Source organism: Megalobrama amblycephala, linkage group LG2, assembly GCF_018812025.1.
Source record: "Megalobrama amblycephala isolate DHTTF-2021 linkage group LG2, ASM1881202v1, whole genome shotgun sequence".
Classification (NCBI taxonomy): domain Eukaryota; kingdom Metazoa; phylum Chordata; class Actinopteri; order Cypriniformes; family Xenocyprididae; genus Megalobrama; species Megalobrama amblycephala.
The window spans coordinates 513,832-531,947 of NC_063045.1; the positions used below are offsets into that span (position 1 = coordinate 513,832).

The window sequence follows — 18,116 nt, forward strand, 5'->3', positions numbered from 1 at the left end:
ATTGACAACTACAGCACTAAATAACACACCAGTAGATTCAGATATCTAGTCCAATATTTCACTCTTCTGCTATTAGTTTTCATTCAGGCCCAGAATTCATTTGAAAATGTAAGATCAGCAAAAACTTGTTGATTTTCGTGATGTTAAAGGAGACGGATGTGTGAGCGGAAACTAACTGAGGATGGGGGAGGATTCACACACAACCAGATAAATATCACAGTTCAGTGTGTTTCAGATCAATCTGAGGGTTTTCAGACATTTTAAGAGTCACTATCGTGGGCTTTTCAGTGAACCCATGAAGAAAATGTTCCTCAAGTTAGTTTTGCTCTGTTTGTGGCGTCTGGATGGTGAGTTTTAAATTTGTTTTTATGGCTTCAGTTGTTTCTGTTCTGGTACCATGTGATAAATTACTGGTTAAATTAGTTAGAGAAGATTAACATTCACTGTTAGTGTCAGCGACGGTGGCTGTAGTGAAGCGCACGACTCAGGAAATAACTCAAAGAACAGTCTTTAATAATCCTCACAATACACAGGAGAATCATGAGGAGAAACACAACCACGTAACGTAGACGACACCGGACGATGAACTGAACAGATCTCAGGCTTTAAATAACAGGGACTGTTAAAGATTTGGTATGAAGAGAGTATTAAGTGCCTTCAGGGTTGCTTTGAATGTACTTTGTGACCCACAAAAATGTATAAAATATATCCTAATAACAAACCATGTCTATAAAAGAAATTTAAACAACTATTAATTAAGAAGAAAAAAGCTTTCAAAGAGAAATCAAAAAGTCAAACTAAAGTAGATAAGGCCTTAATCAAAAAAAATGAGGCTAAACTGTAACAAGGAAATTCTAAACAGGTCTGGGAGGGAATCAGGACGATGATTGATATCCCACATAAGAGTATAGAGAAGAAAATTCGTTCGGACCGCTCTGTCACTGAATCATCTGAAGAGGTTTCTCGTTCAGTGAAACAAACAGACCGTATATCAAGAGAACAAATAGCGCTGTTGTTGAGTTGATTCACTAGTTTGAGCTACGCTGCACAGCCAAGTGTCAATCATTTGACAGTGTTAGTGAGTAGCCAGTACGGTTTTATCTGTGCTTACCAAGTCAGTCTCACTGTCAGAATATCTTCATTTAAGATCCTATAATATCCTATAATAATATCCTATAATAATATGATAATTATAAATAAAACAATTCTTACCAATAACTTTAAGCTTGTATAATTCATATATTTGCATAATTCAAATATTTGCACAAATCTGTAAATTATTAAGTTTTTACTTATGGTCTTATATCTGCATACTGTTGGGTTTCACATTTCCAAGTAAATACAATACTTTTAAGGTGTATTTTAGCTCATTTATTGAAAGTGTAATGCGTCACCACAACCCTCCACTTTTCGGTTTGATGATCCAGCCCTCAAATTAAGCTAATTGAATAGTCCTGCAGTAAACAAATAATGAGCAGAGGGTTCTGGGAAATGTAGTCTAGGATTAACAGAGTCTACAGAGACAATAATGGACGAGGGTGCCATCTGCTGGTACATAATGGCATCTGCAGCTGACAGGTAAAACATAGCCCTTCCTCAAGGGGCAGCTTCCAGATGCTCCAACACAAAAGAACTGGTGGGAAGCAGAGCAGAGGTGGAGCCGGCGGCAGGAAGGTGGGCCAGGACCATGGAGCAGAAACAGATGCAGGAGGAGAAGCTGGACCAAGAGCCAGAGACCAGCAAGCCGGATGTGAGGAGATCATACAGCCAGGGATTACCAAGGATGAAGCCTGCTGGACAGAAGGTCTCCAGGGTGGAGCAGATGAACACCAGAGCCAAATAGATGGGACCAGAAACCCCCAAAGCAGATCAGCAGCAAACCAGTGATACAGACTTGACTTCCACATTAGTGAGTGGAGTGGCACAGTTAACTAACGTAGACACAAGGCAGTATTCAGAAGGAAGTACAAGATCTGAACTGACCTCATGAGTAGGCTTGGCATCAGGTTCGTAGGCTGGCGTATGAACAGAGTGCACAGGCTCATTGACAGGAACAGACTCATAGACTAGAACAGTTTCAGACTTAGGCTCAGGATCAGACTCAGGAACAGATCTGCAAGCTAGGTCTGGGTCAGGAACAGACTTAGGAACAGGAAAAAGCTCTGAATTGTGCACAGCAGTCTTATTCAAAGCCATTTCAACAAATGTCGACCAAACACACCATAGCACCACTGCCATCATTGAAAGCACCAAGGAAGGCCAGATGAATTCGGGAACCAGAGAAATGTCAGCAGAAATACTAGATGATAGCGGCTTAGGAAAGCCGGCTTCTCTGACCATTCTCAGAAGGGCTTGACATTAACACCCGCCAACCCTCTAAATGTGGGTGGATTTCAGCTGTGGCGGGTCAGACAGACACTCCCACTAGCCACTTTGGCGGGTTGAATATAATTTCAGCTTAATCAAAGGTAGCCAAGCTCATCGTAGCACAAAATTACAATCCAATCACAATTCGTTATCGATTAACTTGCAGTTAGTGAAGGTGGGATAGGTGAAATCGCGCAGAATGACACACAACAGAAGCGCTCTCTCTCTCACTGTCGTGTGCGATCAGATCTGTTTGTGCCTGAATATTCAAATACACACACACAGATGTCAAAATGTGTGGAGTATCTTGCGTGAATACCATGGGCGAATTGGCCATCTGGCAATTCTAGCAAATGCCAGAGGGGCCGGACCATTTTTTTTAATGTGGGCCGGTCAGTTTTATTATATATATATATATATATATATAAATAAATAGTTTTTACTGGACGACAGCGCATTTCACTCTGGTTATAATAATATTAATAATAATAAATATTAGGAAATGGCAGGCCCAGTTTACAACGGCCGGCCCGGTCCCGAGATGGGCCGACCGCCCCGCCCCCTTTAGTTACTGTTGCTATGTGTATCCAACAAGCCATGGCGCTCTCAGGGCACACATCAACTCTGTCAGAGTGAAAAATACATTGAGGCCAAGAGGACACTAACAATGCGTCGACAGACAAGAGAAATTTAAACCATAAATACCGTTTTGTGGCACTTTAATGTGTCTTGACAGATTGCTGTTGTACCTCAGTTCAAGCAGCCCGTGACACTACACACCATTTTTCAAATTCAAGTCCACGACATTAATCTAACTGCTTTGGCAGACATAAATGTGGATACAGCGTTATGATTGGTTAGATCGCCTGTCAATCAAACTCAGTCAAAATCAAGCATGTCATCAGAGAGAGAGCGCAACACAAGCAAACAAAAATAACTCAAAAACAAAAAAGAAAGGAAAAAAAAAACAAACACTTTCCTGTGTCCAGTCTGTGATCTCAGTATCATATTCATGCAGTCCACTGTGTGCCAATATCAGGTCACTATCATTCTCAAATCTGTGAAAAACCTTCTGTGAGCATGCTGATAACAGGATCATATCATTTATTGTATTAACGTTAATGTCCACTCTTAACAGAAAACATGATTTTTGTGATCTCATGCATGCACGTATTATTGCACATCATGTGAAGAAAATTTTGTATAGGCCTATTATATTTTTTAATTAAAATACCGGTCAAAAATTGGACAAAAGATTTTAATTTTTTTACAGAAGTAAATCCTTATATAATTATTCCTCACTGTGTCTCAAAACAATGAAAACACTCTCTGTTGCATGTATCACCTCAGAATTTGCATCTGAATAGCGCACGCTCTGTGGGCGTGGCCACATTAGTGGATAATGAGCTAGTCTTGCATAGCTAGAGCTTCAGACTGACGCAGTGGTGTAGTCTACATGATACGCAGGTATACGCCATATACCCACTAGGAAAGGTGAAGGACTTACGTATACCCACTTAAAAAGTGTGAGGATACGTAACCATCCGATAAATCACAATAAGATTTGTGGTTTGTTGCTTTTGACATGAAACAAAGTCTCATATTTCAAATTCTGGCCATTTTACTACGAAATAAAAGAAACATAAATACCGTTATGGCGTTCTTTAATGTGTCATGCCGCTGTATCGCCTCATCAGTTCAAGAGAAGCGGCAACGTGAAGCGCACATGAACTGATCCTCTCATCTGCTTTAAAACCAGTCACACAGCAAAATAAACAAGAATGAACATCTGAAGGTATGTTAAAATTTACAATACAACTTAATGAAATCCGTATCATGTCTCGTGTAATCGCATAATCAGTGTTTCAACCTCGGAAAGACAATAAAAAAAACAGCTTGTAAACAATGTCACTTAACGTCACATTTAGGCTAACGTTACCTCAGTACAAACATATTCAGTGAACAAACTCGTTAGTCAGCAAGAAAAATGAACTCTAGAGAGGATCATTTAGCTAAATATATGCACCATATTACATATTAATTATAATTTGTAATGCTCTTCAGTAGCCTATAGGCTAATGAATGTTTGAATAAATCCAAGTTGACAGCCACCATTTAAATGTTTATATTTCAAAAAACGAATTGGAGTAGAAATAATTTTAGAGTTAGTAGGCCTATTATAACTTTATTATTACAAAAATTTCCTTAAATGTAGTTTAAGTTTGTATACATATCAGTTCATTTATCCTTCAATATTTAGGGCCCAAGCCACTCAGGCACAGGGCCCTTTTGTTTTTCTAAGGAGAATTATTTTTTTTTCCATCATCCGGGGATTTTTAGGGGCCTTAATGTGCTCAAAAACTCTTGAAAATTGGCACACACATTGGAATCCTTCTAGGCGATTAGTCCGATCGCCACCAAACTCAGTCAGAATGAAGTCAAGACATTGAAGATGTAAAATTGCGAGTGGATTTTTGATATCTCGAACGGTTTGGTCGTGGCGAGGCAACGAATTTATGGCGAGAAAAGGGAAAGAGGAAATGTGTTATAATGTCTGCATACATTGATTGATGTTTATGAAACTTCAGCTGTGTGCTCGTTGTAGGAGTCTGATCACATGGATGTGACTATTGTGAGTCAAAGTTATAGCGCCACCAACTGGCAGCAGGAAGTGTGTTACTTTCAAAATGCTTTAAGGTCACCCTCTAATTTTTACCCAATTTTCAGACTTTATTAGAATAATATCAAGACATAATGAATGAAGACCTGTAAAAACATTTTTAATATTTTTCAAACACTGTTGCCATAGCAACAGATCAAACTTCAGTATTTGTTTTGGATGGGTTTGAGACACTTAGCATGCTTCAAATTGCATGAAACTCGACTGATATGTCAGGATTATGATCCAATAGACATGGGCAAAGCCTCAGAAACGGGCAGGAAGGAGGCCTCTATAGCACCACCTTTTGAAAAAAGTCGGGGGTTAGTTTAACCTACAGTCACCAAACTCGGCACACTTATTGTTCTCATTAGCTCTGACCAACAGGAAGTCCGATTTTGGTTTAAATGTGGATTTTTTCACCCTCTCTCTCCCTCTCTGTGGTACCCCCCTCCCTCCTCATTCCCTCAGTCTGACTCTTTCTGTGTGTGTGTGTGTGTGTGTGTGTGTGTGTGTGTGTGTGTGTGTGTGTGGGTGGGGGGGGGGGGGTCTCTGTCTGTGTCTCTCTCTGTACTTGTTTTGACTATACTTTGACCAAATGTCCTCACTTATTTTGTGGAATACTTTCACAACCCACTAGTGAGGACATTTGACTGGTCCTCACTATTTTAGAAGGCTTATAAATCAGCCAAAATATGTTTTTATTTCATTCTAGTGATGGTCACATGTTTCTGTGATGGGTAGATTTAGGAGTAGGGGTTGGGTTAGGTGATAGAAAATATCATTGACCCGATTTAAAATCAATGGAAGTCTATGCAATGTCCTCACTAAGACAGAAATACAAACCTGTGTGTGCATGTGTGTGCTTGTTTTTGTGACATAGGTATTACAAAAAGAGGTGACTTATGAGGACATTACCCCATGTCTCCACTTTTCAAAAGGCTTATAAATCATACAGAATGAGTTTTTGTGAGAAAGTAAAAGTGAAAGGTTTAGGGGTAGGGGTAGTGTAGGGGGAGAGAAAATACGGTTTGTACAGTATAAAAACCATTATGCCTATGGAATGACCCCACATTTCACAAAAATGAACATATGTGTGTGTGTGTGTGTGTGTGTGTGTGTGTGTGTGTGTGTGTGTGTGTGTGTGTGTGTGTGTGTGTGTGTGTGTGTGTGTGTGTGTGTGTTTACCCATTTTTTGATGAACTTATAGAAATATTGAACTGCAAATGATAACTTCAAATTCATTTGAAATTGAACCATGACATTATATCACTATTTAGACAGGACTACTTTTCAAATGTCATTTGAGTTACAATTATTATACTAATTATTATACTTATACTTAATACCTGTGATTTCATGTTCTGATTCATACAAGTCTTAAATCTTTGTTTTGTTTTGTTTTGTTTTGTTTTTTTACAAAGGAAAGTGTGTGTTTTCTCGACATGGGTGTTATAGAAAGTCATCTGCTGTGTTTGCAAACGTCATGTACAACGCGTGTCTTTAAATTAATTATTTATTTATTTAAATTTATTAAAAATCACTATTTAAGCTTAGTTAAACCATTCTGGAAACAAGTTGTAGATGTCGTAAGTTGCTGGTATGGCTCCACAATACCTCTGACACCTCAACTTTGTTTACTGGGTGACAAGTCTCAATTACCAAATGTTTCTAAGTGTGTACTTTCTGTTATAATGGTATGTATCACAGTAGCTAGCAGGATTATTCTGAGACACTGGAAGACAGTGAAAGCCCCAGAACTGAAAGATTGGGCCAGTGCAATGATAGAAATTGCTTCTTATGAATCTATGCTCAATAGAATAAATGGTGTCAAAGAGGATGGGTTGTCGCCTTGGGAAGAGTTCTGGACATATATTACAGTAACAACTCAGAATGAATAGATTGACACTTGTTGAAATGTCTTGTATTGTACTTTTTTTTTTTTTTTTTGTTCCAACTGTGCCTGTAGAAATCTGGAACCCTGTATCATTATTATTATTTTTGTGATGTTGTACTTTTGTTACCTTTTCACCTTCCAAAAGCAATAAAAACTTGAATTTGAAAAAAAAATCACTATTTAAGTAAATTTCACTTCATTTTATAAACGTGGCTGTTTAAAATAAACTTGCATAAGTGAGCAGAAATATTTAGACATGTACTTTACTATTACCTGAGACTGACATTAAAATCGTCTTTGCAGGTTCTGTGATTTGGCTTTATTTATTAATTTTATAATTTTGTTTTTTATACCACACATATTAAAATTAAATGAAAGCATGCTTTTGGTGCATAAGATTGGTGCACAAATGATAGCTCAGGGAGGTCTAAAAACACATGAAGAGAAGTGTTAGGATTATACAACATCAGCAATCATAGACATTTGCATTAGACTGGATTAGATTTCTCAGAGCACTGTGGAGTTTGAGCAAATAACAGTATGTAATTTGCTCTGGAATTTTTATAGAGGTTTTCTGAGAAAAACATAGACATGACAGATTAGGATGATATTCTGCAACAAAACCACAACAGCAACAAAACCACAACAGCCACATCCATAAGATTTTGATGAATTTAGATGAATTTCATGTCATAGAATGTCATAGGTTAATTCCAAATAAGTGACCAATGACATTCTATGACATGAAATTCATCTAAATTCATCAAAATCTTATGGATGTGGCTGTTGTGGTTTGTGATCATATGGGCACCAGCTGCTACAGTAAATGTGGTGTATTCAAATTACTTTGACATAGTCCTTTCATGTTTACCCCTTTAAATGCCTATTGCCCACTCTGCACAGTTGCCCTGAAGCCACCGAGTTGGCGGTGCCACTGGACTTGGGCCCGCCATCGCTGCTTGCAGCTATATTATCAATGGATTCCATTTATATTATACAGCAATGAGAGATTTGTTTTCTTGACAAAATTTGCCATGAACTGATATACAGTATATCGAAAATAACTGATATTGAATCGAATTTCAAGTTAGTGAATTAAAATGCATAACTATGATGACAGTCTGGCAGGAAATGGTGTAAAAACAGAAAACAAAGTCGAAACAGGGTGTTATTGTGACATACTGATAAGCCTCATTTTTCCATTATTGTTACACTCTAAAATACGTTGGGTTAAAAACAACCCAAGTTGGTTTGAAAATGGACAAACCTAGCGATTGGTTTGTTTTAACCCAGTAGTTAAATGTTTGACCAACGTGCTGGGTAGTTTTATTTAACTCAACTATTGTTTAAAAATGACGATATGTCTGGCTTAAAATGAACCCAAAATAGATTGGAAAATTAAAAATCAGACACATGATTACTAGAGGCAACAATAATAATCAAAAGGTGATCATTTATTAATAAACAGTTTAATAAATGTTTATTGTTTAATTATCATATTTAATAATAAGAGATGTTCATTTCCAACATATTTTGGGTTCATTTTAAGCAAGCAACACAGCAATTTTAACACAATAGTTGGGTTAAATAAAACTACACAGGTTCGGCAAACATTTAACCCAACCACTGGGTTAAAACAACCCAATTGCTGGGTTTGTCCATTTTCAATCCAACTCGGTTGTTTTTAGTCCAGTCTCTTCAGCTGAATGTCATTGGCTGTTAAAATCTTGTGTTTCCCAGATTTAAGTTTTTACTGATTTTGTTGATTTTATTTTCTGAGATCTCTTGCTAGGTTTCAAGTACAACCAACCTCTGTTTTCTTTTCCCTGGAGATAAAGCATCTATGTTTTATTCTGGATTCATGACTGATCTAAACTCAACATTTGCATTGGCTTAGGAATTATAAAAACACATGGTTTCAAATCATGTGTTTCACAGTTTGTTTTGTTCCACGTCAGGTTTAGGGGCATGAAAATGAAAGTCAACAACAATAACAGACCGGCGCGCAGGGCTTGACATTAACTTTTTCGTTCACCAGCCGCTGTGGCTAGTGGTTTTCCAAAGTTACTAGCCACTCAGCATTTTCACTTTCACTGTTGGGAAATTACATTTTATATGATTAAAGTTGACTTTGGCATGCTTAAATTACTACTAAATTATTGCAATATTTATTAGGTGGGTAGAGGAATATATAATTAATGTCTTTGTTAAGGTGTCGTTTGTACCTGTGTTTAGGCGTTTTTTATAGGCCTATAAAACATATCATTTGACAGTGGTGGTGAGTAGCCATGAATGGTTTTACCTGTGGTTACCAAGTCTCACTGTGAGAATATTTTCATTTAAGCCTAATAATTAATAAAAAAATTTTTACCAAAAACTGTGAACTGTGATTTTACTGTCAGATCAAGTCTGAATTCAGCTCTAAACTCAGTTATTATGGACTGATTCAATAAAATAACATAAATATGAAGCTCAGATACTCAACAGCATTAGTTTTATTGTGACATTAAACATTTAAAGTGTCTTTTTAGTTATTGATCCATATATAAATCTATTTCTCTTTTCATTCATCATCTTTTGTCTTTGTGCTGCTGCAGAATATTATTCACGTCACATTTAAATGAATGAAAGTATTTCAGTGAAGCTTCATCAAACCAACATCAAGTGATTTTAAAGCTTTAATATGTGAAAAACTCTGTTCTTCAGGAATGTTTGGTGAAGTGAAGAAAGTGAAGGAGGGAGATTCAGTCACTCTAAACTCTTCTCTTACTGAAATGAAGGATGATGATGTGATTCATTGGAAGTTTGAAAACACTTTAATAGCTGAAATCAATGTAACGGCCGACAGAATCACTGTATATGATGATGTTCCTGATGGGATATTCAGAGACAGACTGAAGCTGGACAATCAAACTGGATCTCTGACCATCACAAACACCACAACTGAACATGCTGGACGTTATATACTAGAGATCAACAATATGAGTGATTATTTCCGTCTCATTGTCATTGGTGAGTTAAATATCAGTTTCTCTTGTTTTATGTTTTAATCAGCACAAATATACAATTAATAATCCAAACTCAATTTTTTCAAATTTAAGTTTCAAACTATTAATCTGTGTTGAACCTGTTTGTGTTTGTTCTCCATGTGTGTGTTTGTAGCGACTGTTAAATTATCATTTATAGAGGGAGATTCAGTCACTTTAAACTCTGATCTTACTGAAATGAAGGACGATGATCGGATTCTGTGGAGGTTTGGAAAAACTTTAATAGCTGTAATCATTAAACGGGTTGACAGATTCCCTGTATATGATGATGTTCTTGATGGGAGATTCAGAGACAGACTGAAGCTGGACAATCAAACTGGATCTCTGACCATCACAAACACCACAACTGAACATGCTGGACGTTATATACTAGAGATCAACAATATGAGTGATTATTTCCGTCTCATTGTCATTGGTGAGTTAAATATCAGTTTCTCTTGTTTTATGTTTTAATCAGCACAAATATACAATTAATAATCCAAACTCAATTTTTTCAAATTTAAGTTTCAAACTATTAATCTGTGTTGAACCTGTTTGTGTTTGTTCTCCATGTGTGTGTTTGTAGCGACTGTTAAATTATCATTTATAGAGGGAGATTCAGTCACTTTAAACTCTGATCTTACTGAAATGAAGGACGATGATCGGATTCTGTGGAGGTTTGGAAAAACTTTAATAGCTGTAATCATTAAACGGGTCGACAGATTCCCTGTATATGATGATGTTCTTGATGGGAGATTCAGAGACAGACTGAAGCTGGACAATCAAACTGGATCTCTGACCATCACAAACATCACAATGAAACATGCTGGATATTATGAACTACAGACCAACAATAAGAGAGTTCATTTCTATCTCGCTGTCATTGGTGAGTTAAAAAATGTTTTCACCTGTTTTTAATGACAAAATTTCAATTAATTCATACACAATTTTGTTTCTTTTTGCTGTTTTATGATATTGTTTATTTCAAATTTAAATGTTAAACTATTTAATTTAATAAACCATTATAATCTGTTTATCTGTGACAAACCCTGTTTCAGTGTCAGTGACGGAGGGAGATTCATTCACTCTAAACCCTGATCTTACTGAAATGAAGGATGATGATATGATTCATTGGAGGTTTGGAGACACTTTAATAGCTGAAATCAATAAACGGGACGACAGATTCACTGTAGATGATGATGTTCTTGATGGGAGATTCAGAGACAGACTGAAGCTGGACAATCAAACTGGATCTCTGACCATCACAAACACCACAACTGAACATGCTGGAGAATATGTATGTGTCCATTTCAGCAGTTTTTTGGTTATTCGTCTCATTGTCTATGGTGAGTTAAATATCAGTTTCACATGTTTTATTTATTACAGCTAGATCTAAAGAAGTATCTTATCATGACTAATGAGTTCAAATGACTAATTCTCTCACTTTCACATGAACAGCAGGTTTATATTTAACTTTCTATTCAAATAATTTTAAATGCTCTACTTTTGATCATCTTGGTTCCTCTGGATGTTTCTTGAATCTCTTCATTCATCCTCATTTCTCTTTATTCTCTCATGTTTTCAGCTCGTCTGCCTGTTCCTGTCATCAGCAGTAAACTCTTCACAATGTTCTTCATCATCATCATCATCATCATGTTCATTGGTGTGTTCAGTGGTGAATGTGAGTCATGTGACTCTCTCCTGGTACAAAGGAAACAGTTCATTGTCCAGCATCAGTGCGTCTGATCTCAGCATCAGTCTCTCTCTACCTCTGGAGGTGGAATATCAGGATAAAAACACCTACAGCTGTGTGCTGAACAATCCCATCAGCCACCAGACTCAACATCTGCACATCACTCAACTCTGTCACACATGTTCAGGTACGGCAGCGCTGATGATATTAGCGTTTATTGACTGAGCTGATCTCACTTTGATGTTTTTATTCCTCAGTCCACTGTTGTGGTCCTACTGAAGCTGTGATCCGATTGGTCCTCTCTGCTCTGGTGGGCGTGGCTACTGTCATTCTTGTGGTTTATCACATCAGATCCAGAAGAGCTGAAGGAGATCAAGCACATATTCACACATCAGGTACATGATTGATGATGGCTGATTCAGCATATATTAATATTGGTGAGATTGATTCATTTATGGCTTTACATGTTCATCTTTTTCAGGAAGTGCTTAAATCTGAAGCAGAACGCTGAACTTTAAAGATTCTTCAAGTGTGTTTTTGTCATAATAAATACTGATGATTATTTGAGCTTCTCTTTCAGTGTCAGATTTGTAAAACTCTTATTTGTAAGGCTTTATTGTTTATATTTCTCTCAGAGACACACAGATCTCACTTTACTACTACTGCTGTATATTTGTCATGTGTATTTTACACTGTTGTTGAGGATCAAATTAAAATAGCATCTTTTTAATGTGTCTGACGGAGTTGACACAAATTCAGTTCTGAAGTGAATAAATGTACATTTTTAGAAGAAAACATTTTCAGAAAAACCTGTTCCCTTACATGTTCATTAGCTGAGACCTTTGTCTACAAATATATCAGTTTATAATAATGTGTTGTTCAATAATAAAAACTATCTTTTAAAACATGACTAACTTTTTTGTCTCTTATCTCAAGAATCAGTGAGATATCTATATCTATATCTATATCTATATCTATATCTATATCTATACATCATAAGACTGTGCCGCTCCTGCCTCTGTTGTGATTCAGCTGAACAAAAGTTTGTAATTTTAGGTGTTTTAAAGTATTTAACATCCAGACAATTGTATAGTTTTTAAGTGTAAATGTTGAACTGATGACTTTTTATTGAAAGTAACATTTTAACGATTTATCTAAAGTTAATACTCATCCTGGATTTAGATCCAGCTGCTCAACCTTTATGATTTTGAAAGACTTTATCATAATTTATGATAATTTATGCTGTATTAATATCCCTAGGGAAGTTATCAGATTCATGATTGGGATAACTGATGGTATCTAGATACTCTGAGCTTTTTTATTTAATAGTAGAAGAGATTATTTGGACCAATTGATCCTGAATCCAGACAACAGTTCCCAAAACAGTTAAATGTTTCTAGTATGTTTTGGATTGTGCCGATATCTGAAAAATACAGTAAAATATCATCTGTGTAGAGTGTCACAGACACATCAGGCTCCACCTCCCTGCAATACCCACACACTCAATCACCGGAGTTCTAATCACCGCCACCTGCACGTCATTATCCCCGCAATCACCAGCACTATATCTGACACACTCACACACACAGTCTTTGTCCGGTCTCGTACGTATCACAGACTCATGTATACTTACCTCAAGGACTCTAACCAGCTACTTACCTGCTACCAGCGTCTCCAGTGTCTCCAGTCTTCCTCCTGTGTGCTTCTCTCTGTGTGTGAGTGTTCCCCGTCTGCCGTCTTCAGTGTCATCTTCCACGAACTCCATCTACAAGCAACAAAGGACAGTATCATTTCCCTATCATCTCATCAAACTCTCTATTTACCATTTACTCACCTGCTCACTGCTGATATCAATAAAACTACCATACTTGCTTTTATATCTGCCTCCGTGCCGTCTGTATTGTAACAGAAGACCGGACCTTACCAAACGACAGGATATCAGCATGAGCCAACCAGACCCACTCCAGGAGCTCGTAGACGCGCTGCGCCGAGCACTCACTCCACCACAACCACCGTCACGTTACCAGCACCTGTCGCCGCTTCCTCGTTCACTTCTTCACTCCACTCTCCAACCATGCACGCCAGTCCCATGGCCAGGCCGGCGCCCTACTCAGGATCGGCGGAGGATTGCAGCGGATTCCTCCTGCAATGTGAGCTGGTCCTGGAGATGCAATCGCAACTCTACCCCACCGACACCACTAAAATCGCCTTCGTAATCTCACAGCTGCAAGGCAAAGCTCTTCGTTGGGCGGACGCTCTCTGGATCCAGAAAGGCCCCGTGGTGAAATCCTATTCAGCCTTCGTCTCTCATTTCCGCAAAGTCTTTGGAAAACCCCTTTCGGATTCATCAGTCGGTGAGAAACTCTATAATTTGAAGCAAGGGTCTAACTCTGTCAGTGATTATGCCTTGCAGTTCCGTACCCTGGCTTCCAGCAGCGGATGGAATGAACAAGCCCTCATCACTTCTTTCCGCCAGGGGTTGGAACCGAAGTTGCGATTGCATCTCGCTGCATACGAGGACAACATCGGCCTCGAACGCTTCATCCAACTCGCCATCCGCGTAGGCACTCGTATGCAGTCGTGCCTCGAAGAACACCAGGGCCAGCCACTTCCTCAACACCTCCTCCGTCGGTCCGAACCCGTCAGCTCCCCAGAACCAGCCAGCGAACCCATGCAGATTGAATATTCTCGTCTCTCCTCCACCGAACGACAACGACGGCTGGCCCTGAATCTATGCCTCTACGGTGGTTCTCCTGGGCATGTGCTCTCTGCATGCCCAATCCACCCACCAAGACCTCTGGTGAGTGCCATCATTCCCTCCATAAAAAAGATGAAACCACTCACCACTGTTGTAAACCTTACTGCTGTAAATGTATCTGTTCCAGTTGTTGCGCTCCTTGATTCAGGGTCAGCCGGGAACTTCATCTCCGGTGCCCTCTGTCGTCAACTCAAGCTCAAAACCTCGCCTTCGCCTAACATCTATCAAGTCCATTCCATCACCGGAAAGCCCCTGAGCCACAAGAAGATCAGTCGTTGTGCTGGACCGCTGCAGCTCCGTGTAGGAATTCTCCACGTCGAGGACATCCACCTGCTGGTTCTGGAGGAATCCACCGCTGACGTGGTTCTAGGGCGCCCGTGGCTCGAACAACACAGCCCAACCATCTCCTGGCGCACGGGCAAGATCCTGAAGTGGGGCGAACACTGTTTCTCCAACTGCTTCTCCGGGTTACCTGTTCCTCCATCTCCACGTCCAAAAGAAATCACTGTCTGCACTACCTCCATCGAGAGCCCCATCGAGAAACGATCCGTCGACATCCCATCCTGTTACGCCCCCTTCAGCGACGTCTTCTGCCCGCAACAAGCCTCCAAACTACCTCCACACTGGCCATGGGACTGTGCCATCGATCTGCTACTGGGTGAGCCAGTGCCACGGGGAAGGATCTACCCCCTTTCAGTGCCGGAGGAGAAGGCCATGGAGGACTATATTGAAGAGGCCCTTAAGCAAGGATACATCCGTCCGTCAACTTCCCCTGCTGCTTCCAGCTTCTTCTTCGTGGCCAAAAAGGACGGAGGCTTGCGGCCCTGTATAGATTACCGGTCTCTCAACAAGATTACTATCAAGTTCCGTTATCCACTTCCCCTCATCCCAGCGGCCCTGGAACATCTCCATGGTGCCACTGTGTTCACCAAGCTGGACCTCCGCAGCGCGTATAACCTCATCCGGATACGCGAGGGGGACAGGTGGAAGACTGCCTTTGTCACGCCCACCGGCCATTACGAATATTTGGTCATGCCCTATGAACTAGTCAACGCCCCCTCCGTATTCCAGGACTTTATACATGAGGTGCTCCGGGAGTTTCTCCACAAGTTCGTGTTGGTGTATATCGACGACATTCTCATTTACTCCCGGAGCATGGCCGAACATCGCCACCACGTTGTGGAGGTCCTCAAGCGCTTACGGTAATTCCAGTTGTTTCTCAAGGTGGAAAAATGCTCCTTCCACCAGTCATCCGTCCACTTCTTGGGATACTTCATTGATCACAGTGGCATCCGGATGGACGAGGGGAAGGTAGATGCCATCAGGTCCTGGCCCACTCCTACAACCATAAAAGAACTCCAACGCTTCCTAGGCTTCTCCAATTTCTACCGCCGTTTCATCAAAGGCTACAGTTCCATCGTCTGTCCACTTACCAACCTCCTTCGACATCAGCCCAAGTCTCTGTCCTGGTCCGAAGATGCCACAAGAGCCTTTGAAGCCCTCAAGAACGCCTTCACCACCGCTCCCCTCCTCGTCCACCCTGACCCTGACCTGCCTTTCGTCGTGGAGGTGGACGCATCCACCACAGGTGTGGGAGCGGTCCTCTCCCAGCAGCAGGGGCAGCCAAGTAGACTCCATCCATGCGCCTTCTTCTCCCGCAAGCTCAACCGGGTGGAGGTCAACTATGACATCGGTGACCTTGAGCTCCTGACCGTCAAGCTCGCGTTGGAGGAATGGAGGCATTGGCTGGAGGGAGCCAAACACCCATTTCAAGTGCTGACCGACCATAAGAACTTGGAGTATCTCAAAGCTGCAAAAAGATTAAACCCTCGTCAAGCTCGCTGGGCCATGTTCTTCTCAAGATTTGACTTCACTATTTCCTATCGTCCTGGCTCCAAGAATCTCAAGGCTGACGCCTTATCCTGTCTCCATGCTCCTGATGAAAAGATTGAAACTCCAGAAACCGTTCTTCCAGAATCCGTGAGTCCCATCCAGTGGTCTGAAGAGACTCTGCCCTCCTCCAATGCCTCCACCCACACTCCGCCGGGTTGCCCGCAGGGTCTTCAGTACATCACCAGAGCACGACGCACTCCACTTATCCACGTAGCTCACTCATCACTTGGCACTGGTCACCCGGGGGTCAATGAGACCCTCTCGCTGCTGAAAGAGCGCTTCTGGTGGCCCAACTTGGCCAGGGATGTCAGAAGGTACGTACAGGGCTGCAGGGAGTGCGCCATCTCAAAGAGCCCTCGTCATCTGCCGGCCGGCAAGCTCAATCCTCTGCCCGTTCCTGAGCAACCATGGTCACACCTGAGAGTGGATTTCATAACGGATCTCCCACCTTCAGACAGTCACACCTGCATCCTCATGGTAGTGGATCAATTCTCCAAAGCCTGCCAACTAATTCCTCTTCAAGGTCTACCTACCGCTCTTACTACTGCAGAGCTAATGTTCAACCACATCTTCCGTTACTATGGAATCCCCGAGGACATAGTATCTGACAGAGGGCCCCAGTTCATCTCCCGGGTCTGGAAGGCCTTCTTGTCCCTCCTGGGTGTGATCGTAAGTCTATCTTCCGGATACCACCCTCAGACAAACGGGCAGACGGAACGGAAGATCCAAGAGATCGGCCGCTTCCTGCGTACCTTCTGCCATGGCCACCAGGACTCCTGGAACCAGTACCTGGGTTGGGCCGAGTACGCCCAGAACTCCCTCCGTCAGCCTTCCACCGGATTAACACCCTTTCAATGCGTACTCGGTTACCAACCCCCACTGTTCCCCTGGGACGGGGAACCCTCCAACGTTCCAGCTGTCGACTACTGGTTCCGGGAGAGCGAGAGGGTATGGGACTCAGCCCACCATCAGCTGCAGAGGGCCCTGCGCAGACGCAGGATGACAGCCGACCTTCGTCGCTCCAACGCTCCCAACTACCAGCCAGGGCAGAAGGTCTGGCTGTTGACCAGGGACATCAGACTGCGTCTGCCATGCAGAAAGCTGAGTCCCCGCTTCATTGGCCCGTTCACCATCGTCAAGCAGATCAACCCCGTCACGTATCGTCTTCAGCTCCCTCCACAATACAAGATTCATCCCACTTTCCATGTGTCTTTATTAAAACCTCACCACCCTTCTGTCTCTCCTTCCACAGAGCCTGACGTGGCAGCCGCCGAGCCCCCCCTTCCACTTCTTCTGGAGAATGGAGCTGCATAAGAGGTTTGTGAAATTCTGGACTCCTGGCGCCGTGGTGGTCTCCTGGAATACCTCGTAGACTGGGAGGGCTATGGGCCAGAGGGGCGGTCGTGGGTCCCGCGAAACGACATCCTTGATCCCAACCTGCTACAAGCCTTCCACACCAGCCACCCGGACAGACCTGCCCCACGCCCTCGAGGTCGGCCACCATGACGTCGGGGTCCTCGGCCCTCAGGAGCGGGCCGTGGGAGGGGGGGTACTGTCACAGACACATCAGGCTCCACCTCCCTGCAATACCCACGCACTCAATCACCGGAGTTCTAATCACCGCCACCTGCACGTCATTATCCCCGCAATCACCAGCACTATATCTGCCACACTCACACACACAGTCTTTGTCCGGTCTCGTACGTATCACAGACTCATGTATACTTACCTCAAGGACTCTAACCAGCTACGTACCTGCTACCAGCGTCTCCAGTGTCTCCAGTCTTCCTCCTGTGTGCTTCTCTCTGTGTGTGAGTGTTCCC

At 41.6% G+C, this 18,116-nt stretch overlaps 1 protein-coding gene and 1 long non-coding RNA gene across 2 annotated transcripts; both read left to right on the plus strand.

Annotated features, from left to right (window-relative positions):
- Nucleotides 1-37: 37 nt before the first annotated feature.
- Nucleotides 38-11,418, plus strand: LOC125263052. The gene is made up of 5 exons (XM_048181911.1): nucleotides 38-347; nucleotides 9,630-9,935; nucleotides 10,086-10,385; nucleotides 10,536-10,835; nucleotides 11,008-11,418. The coding sequence occupies exons 1-5, from the start codon at nucleotides 296-298 to the stop codon at nucleotides 11,337-11,339; spliced, it is 1,290 nt and encodes a 429-aa protein (XP_048037868.1). The 5' UTR covers nucleotides 38-295; the 3' UTR covers nucleotides 11,340-11,418.
- Nucleotides 11,419-11,764: 346 nt separating this feature from the next.
- Nucleotides 11,765-12,552, plus strand: LOC125262782. Its single transcript, XR_007183607.1, has 2 exons — nucleotides 11,765-11,829; nucleotides 12,124-12,552. It is a non-coding gene; the product is annotated as an uncharacterized LOC125262782 (long non-coding RNA).
- Nucleotides 12,553-18,116: the final 5,564 nt, after the last annotated feature.

Excerpts from the sequence above, each read along its gene's own strand:
- LOC125263052 (XM_048181911.1), top strand. The coding sequence starts at position 296 with ATGAAGAAAATGTTCCTCAAGTTAGTTTTGCTCTGTTTGTGGCGTCTG. Across the intron at positions 348-9,629 it reads CTGTTTGTGGCGTCTGGATG|GAATGTTTGGTGAAGTGAAG; the intron begins GTGAGTTTTAAA and ends TCTGTTCTTCAG. Across the intron at positions 10,836-11,007 it reads TTTCTATCTCGCTGTCATTG|TGTCAGTGACGGAGGGAGAT; the intron begins GTGAGTTAAAAA and ends ACCCTGTTTCAG.